The 6,205-nt window shown below is 46.6% G+C and overlaps 1 protein-coding gene across 1 annotated transcript in view; it reads right to left on the bottom strand.

The window, feature by feature from the left end:
- Nucleotides 1-2,205: 2,205 nt before the first annotated feature.
- LOC113484674 (secreted frizzled-related protein 5-like) overlaps nucleotides 2,206-6,205 on the bottom strand; it is a 6,801-nt gene continuing 2,801 nt past the window's right edge. The window contains exons 2-4 of the mRNA XM_026857139.1: nucleotides 5,613-5,785; nucleotides 4,599-4,685; nucleotides 2,206-3,748 (exon numbers count right to left, since the gene is read on the bottom strand). Of these exons, the coding sequence (XP_026712940.1) occupies nucleotides 3,414-3,748; nucleotides 4,599-4,685; nucleotides 5,613-5,785 (595 nt within the window). The 3' untranslated portion in view covers nucleotides 2,206-3,413. The remainder of the gene's footprint in view (nucleotides 3,749-4,598; nucleotides 4,686-5,612; nucleotides 5,786-6,205) is intronic.

Genomic DNA, 6,205 nt, shown 5'->3' with positions numbered 1-6,205 from the left:
AAATTTTAAAAAAAAAAAAAAAAAGGTGATTTTCGCGTGAGGTGTTTTGATACGGTATTCGCAGAGGTCCTGGATGGCCCACTTAGAAGAATTTGGAAGATTAACCTTTCCAGTTTTTTCAGATTCCCTTTAAAAATGCCGTGAATAGACAGCAGATCCCTGAAGAGGACCTCGAAGAAGCTGTTCAGTATTAGGAAGGGACGAGATATCCCCAAACTTTTGGTAATAAATAACGATAAAGCAATTTAGTGTTGGTGCTTCAGTGCTGAGGAAATGAGTAGCAGGAGGAATGATAGATTTAATGTCTGCCACCATTTTGCGTCCTGGTCTAGATTTATCTTTTTTTTTTTCTGGTGAATCTGATACACCACCACACAACATCCATCTTTCAGATATTTTAAAACCTCCTTTACTTTTCTGTGATTTTTGCTGTGACTTGGTAAAGTCTCATTAATTGAACTCTGTGTTCTGGAAATCCACTGAGAATATACAAATTAATTTTTGGGGACAGATGATTACAAAATTCCTACTACTGCAAAGTCAGAGAAAACCTGTTGTATCTGAAAAGATAGCGCTGAGAGTCTTTTAGGTGCCTTCTCAAATAATATAAAATGAGGGATTTTTTCTGATTCTCAATAGATTATACACTTGGCCATAAATCAGGTAGGTTTCTTATTAAACTCCTTTAATGCAGTAACTATCTGGAAAAAATATACAAAGTTCTTTTGTCGTTTCTACATAGGTGGTGCTCACAGTTTGCAAATTTCTAAGTGGGTTTCTGTCTGACCTTCAGACCCACCGACCTGGAACTGATACCCCACAGCCATCACAAAACTGATGTCATTACCAGAACCACAGTCTGGGGCAGTCGCTCAGGTTTTCACTCAGGAAAACTGTTCCCACCTTCTCTGCCCCCACTGGTACCATTTAAGTAAAAGAGTTGATCCTGGCTTGCGAGGAAGGTGCTGAAGAAGGCAGGTTGGTCCAGGCAGGGGTAATCCCTCAGCTTTTCACGTGTCACTCCGGAAGCTCCATCAGTTGCAGGGGAAGCTTTGCTCCCCGAGGAGGTATCGCAGAGACCGACGGACATTCAACATTTGAGATGCCACTCGAGTCTGTTCTCCTTTGTCCTCCGATAAGGAGTCCCTTATTTAGAAACTGCAGAGTCGCAAGACGGCTCTTATCTCCCAGATGAACCTGCCAGGAGCCAGCTCTGACTTTAAAAGACTTCCAGAGGCTTCTCTATCTATGCAAACAGTACCAATCTAAATCAACTGGTTTAAAAAAACCTAATTTATCCCACCTCTGTTGTTTAAATTAGTGTGTATTTAACTTGTTTGTGTTAGACAAACCCAGAAGTCACTAGCAAAGGAGGACTTGAATTTCTGGGAATTTTGCTTAACACATAGTGTTGCGGCATGCAAGAGCCAATTTAGGGGAATAAGTGGCAGGTCTGTGATCTTTGCTTTCAGCAGAGCAGGCTGTAGTGGGACTACAGCAGCGGATGGCTCGTTAGGGATTTAATGTGAGTTCTGTGCTTTGGAGCATGGCAGCAGGCACCATAGGGGAACTTGTGGTTTCTTTTTTCAAATGTGGGTAAGTCATCTGCATTGAACTCAAGCATATTTCATGGAGCCATGAAAAAGTCTCTGCCCTAATTTTTTCACCCTCTGGCTATGAGACGTCATTTCTAAAGCTTGTAAGTCAGACCATCTGTGCACTTTTTAGTTAGGAAACACTAGTAATCAAATAATCCTATTAGTGGAAAACAAATATCAGACAAAGCCTTTTCAACCATCAGAGCTTCTACGCGTTGTGTTGTGTTTTCCAAAGGCAGTCTGTTCGGAAAGAAACTGCCGTCGCAGGGACCACCTGGCAGTGGATTCTGTGGACTGGGCAGCCGTTTGCAAGACAAGGCAGCGGGAAGGAATAAAAATAGGAAATCTCGCTGTGTTTTTCTTCTGAGCCTCAGGGAATAGAAGTAATCACTGCACAAATGTCAGGGTGCAGCTGAATTTCACTGCGAGTGTCTGCGCGCTCGTCTCAGCCCACACCAAATCTGAAGGAGATGGCATCACGGGTTGTTGGTGTGCTTTACGAGCACAGGGAGGCAATGTGTCTCCATCAAACCGGGTGGCTTTCTCCACAACCCAGACTGCAGGCGTCATCAACAAGGCAGAACGTTTTCCTCCCAGAGCCATTTCCCCCCCTATTTTCTTATTTCAGGCCCAAGTTTAATCCAGTGTAGAAAACTTTCCATGGACAGTGCTTTGTTAAGCAGTAAAAATCTGACTTGTTTTCTTATTTGGGGATTTTCTGGTTTCTGCTCTGTGGTCTGGAGCGTAGAACTATAGCTGTGTTTATCCCTGCAGGGAATTACAGTCCCTGCTTGGGTGAGAGTGTGAGCTGGAGAGAACCTGGTGAGTTTTGCCACCTTTTCCATCTTCCTTGCGTGCTGGTGGAAGGCCAGGCAGCTGTGTAACCTTTCTCCCCCCCATATCAGAACTGCAAGTAGCTCCTATTGCGCTGTGCTCAGGGCTCACCTCCTGTGCTCAGCTGCTGCACACCAAAGCAGAGGTTTAAACAGCTGATGTCCTGCTCCCTCTCTGCTCTTTCTCAAGGCTCTTGTGATATCTCGATATGCTGAGTAGTTCCCCAGTTACCAGATTCTTCTGGTCCAAACTGAATTTCTAATGTTAAAAAATGGTTTTCCCTGTTACGCAGAAACCCTCAGCTCTCTGCTTTGTGCCTTTCCTGCTCCAGAACGGCTGTTTCCTTTTACCTGTGCGGATGCTCATCAACTCTCAGCACACAAGCTGAAGGGACAGCCCAAGTGACTGCTCAAGAGCAGAGTTTAGCATTCATTTTTTTAAGGGGCTGGGCATTGCCCGTTCCTCTCCCCCTTAATTTACCTCACACTGTACAAGAGTAAAGTATTTGCTCCATTACACAAAAAGCATCACTTAGCAGCTGGGGAGACTTCCATGTGATCTCTCTGGACAGAAAGCAAGCAGGCACTTGGACAGCATCAGTGTCTCAGGTGAAATAATGAATCTGACACGGCTCTCAGCTTTGATGGTGAGAACTAGAAGGAGCTGTTACTAAAGGTCTCTTCTAGTTTGTGTCTGCCTGCAGAGTTCAGTTCAGCTTTGTTGCCACACTGGATCCTACACAAAGCCATCCATCGCAAATCCTGGATCAGCAGAGTCTTGCGGGAGGAATATGTTAAATCTGCATCCTTAAGCTCTGTCTCAGTAAAGCAGGGATCTGTAGTGAGGCCCTATCTGTGGACTATGCTTTGAATCACCTAAAAATACCAGCTGTACATCTCCAAAACACCAACTGCCAGGGAAAGGAGTTTTCTAGTCATAGGGGAGGGAGCAGTTTCATACTGTTGGAATTGAAGATTTTTTTCAGACCTTCCGGCCAGCCTGTTCAGGGCAGCGGTGATGTTTCCACCTCCGCACTGCCTGGTGCAGGTTCCTGTTCTTCTTCTGCCAGGCGTAGGCCTTGTTCACCACCACTTTGTCACTCTGTACTTCACCACATACAACAAAGACCCCTGCGTGTGTGCCTCTCATGATGTTGTGGACGCAGGTAGCATCTATGTCCAGCCACTGCTGGAGCCTGGTGGGGATTTCGGTTCTGAGGAGCGGGCCGTGCTTCAGGACCTCCACCCTGGAGGGATCCAAGTCGAAGTCGGAGATGGTGGTGGTCATGTTCTTCCTCAGGATTCGGATTTTCACTGCTGCAGGGATTGGAAAGAGAGCTGTTAGTTCTATTTACTTTTCATAGCTCCTACCTAGTTAAACATGCAGCCAACGCAAGGCTTTCTTGCTGGCTCTGTCATGTGGTGATGCGTCCATCCAAGCGCTTGTAATTGCTTTTACTTGCTTGTAAAAGTTCTCATTTGAGGTTAGTTACCAGTACTGAACACCGTTCTCACTCCACTTTCCTCATCAGAGTGGCGAAGGTGTATCAGCACCACTAAACCCTGTAGGAAGCAGGGGCACAAGCAAGTGAATGCATCAGAGTCCTGATCTCCTGCAAATTGCTTGAATTTTCTCTAAACTGGGATTTCAGGAGGTGACGTGACCACCAGCTGCCCAGGATTTTTAACTTGGGGTTTTTTTTCCATGAAGGTTGTGTGCCTGAATTCAGGACAGTATCTTGAAAACTTCCTGCTAGCTGATTGAGCAGGGCCAGTGCTGCCACCTGCTCGGGCTAGGAGAGGGAGTGTCACATTACTAGAACAACAGTATTGAAGTTTGCAATAGCGAACTTGGCGTTTGCTGAAGGTTTGATTGAAATGTTGGTCTCCAAGGGAAAACCAGAGTACTACTTGTATTTAGCAGCCCACAGACCAAAACCAAATCAGAGCCCACAGAAATAAATCAGGTCTTCACCTTCAGTGCTGCCTGGAGCTGAGCCCTCCTGCTACCTAACAGGTAAGTTGGGACCTAAAAACCCTGGGATCTGCTGTAAAAGCTGCAGTTCCTCCAAGTCAGTTTGTTATAGCAAAGCCATTTTCTGTCTATGCCACTGCTTGGCTGCTGGACAGAACTGCAGCAACTGAGAGGAAAAAGGGATGTACTCACCAAAATCATTGGCGCAGAGGTTTTCCAGGATCTCCCTAGCAGTGCTGGCCTCCTCAAGCTCACAGTCCTTGCAGCTGGCTCGGGGTACTGCTGCGACAGAAATTTAGTTATAACCCCCATGTCAAGCTTCACTGGAAAAGGCATAATGAAATTTTGAGATCTGCAAGTGGTGGCTTGCTGTTTGCGAGCGGTGCTTCCTCTCGAGCTACCCAGTCCCTGGAGAGACAGCTCAGACTGCCAGGGTGGGAAATGTTAAGCTCTCCTTTCTGTGGCTGGGGCAGACGCTGCTTGTTGTGCTTTATTTAGGCTTGTGTGTGTTGCCGCATGCTAAAGCAGCAGTGAAAATGCTTAATGAATATCTCCGTGTTGGGGTGAAACAGTAAAGCCATTGGTATGGCCAGACTCCATCCAGTGATGCTGAAATGAGGCATCTGTTCTCCCCTTAACTGCTCTTGAATCTCCCCCAGTGTTCATCAGTATCTGGGTGTTTAATTTAGTCTTTCAGTCCTGAAGACTTTTTTCTCACGTAACTCATGTCTGCAGAGGCTCACACCCCTTTGTGTTGTTTCCTAATGTTTAAAGAGAAGGCTTGCAAAACATTTCTTTTTGCATTTTTTTTAAACCCTGGACACAGCTGAAAGATGAGGGCTCCAGCTCTGCTGGAAGCACATCTCACTGCCTGGAGCCTGCACACCACAAGCTCTCACGCTGTGCCTGGGCATTAGGATTTGATTTTGCAGTGATTTCTTCTCCCTGCCCCAAACCCTGCATGTCTGATGGCACCCAGGGAGCTAGTGAATACAGTAGAGAGAGGAACAAGCTGCAGTCGATGTTACGCTAATTTTCTAGACGTGGTGGTGTTCCCAGAGAGAACGAAACTAGAATTTATAATTTTTTTTAAATGTAGCTTAGAACCATAAACATTATCAATAGAAGGAAGTCATAGGCCCATTCTTTTGAGCTTTCAGTGTTACATATGGGAAAACAGGCGAGGGGAAAAAAAAAACAACTTACTTCTCCTGCTCGAGGAATTCTCATCTGTGGAGACAGCTGCGATGCAGAGTTCATGATCTGCAGGAAACTTGTTGCAGTTGAGGATTTCGGGCCAGGGGTAGCCGTAACAAGCCATGACGGGTGCGCAGCTTCTCTTGACGGCCTCGCAGAGGCTGCGGCAGGGGTAGATCAGCCTGGGGAGGGGAGGGGGATTGCAGCACCTCTGGGCTCCTTGTGGCAGCAGGCTGAGGGTCAAGCCCTGGCACTGTGCTGCTTCTGTGAAGGGCTGCGTTGCACACTACCACTAGCAGAACTATTTGGGGATCTTTGATATCTTTTGAATATTCACGCCCAGGAAGCAAACAACAAATTTCTGAGGACAGGGGGGATGAGGCTGTTCGATACAGGCTGCTGCCCGAAGCCCTTCCCGAGGATCCTATCTAGTTGTGCAAAGGCTGCTTACCTTCACAGGTGCCTAATTAGATACCTAGTTTCCTTAGCAGCTCTGTGCTTTGATGGCTGCACCTCAAAAGTGAGGATTTTTCTCTGTTGCTAGCACTGTCAGGCTGAGAAACCCCCTACGTGTGGGGCAGAAGCCGGGGAGGGGGGGGGAG

The sequence above is a fragment of the Athene cunicularia genome (assembly GCF_003259725.1).
Source record: "Athene cunicularia isolate RWA chromosome 12 unlocalized genomic scaffold, athCun1 chr12_part1, whole genome shotgun sequence".
In the NCBI taxonomy this organism is placed as follows: domain Eukaryota; kingdom Metazoa; phylum Chordata; class Aves; order Strigiformes; family Strigidae; genus Athene; species Athene cunicularia.
The sequence above is the reverse complement of the archived record's forward strand: the minus strand, read 5'-3'. Positions and strand labels throughout refer to the sequence as shown.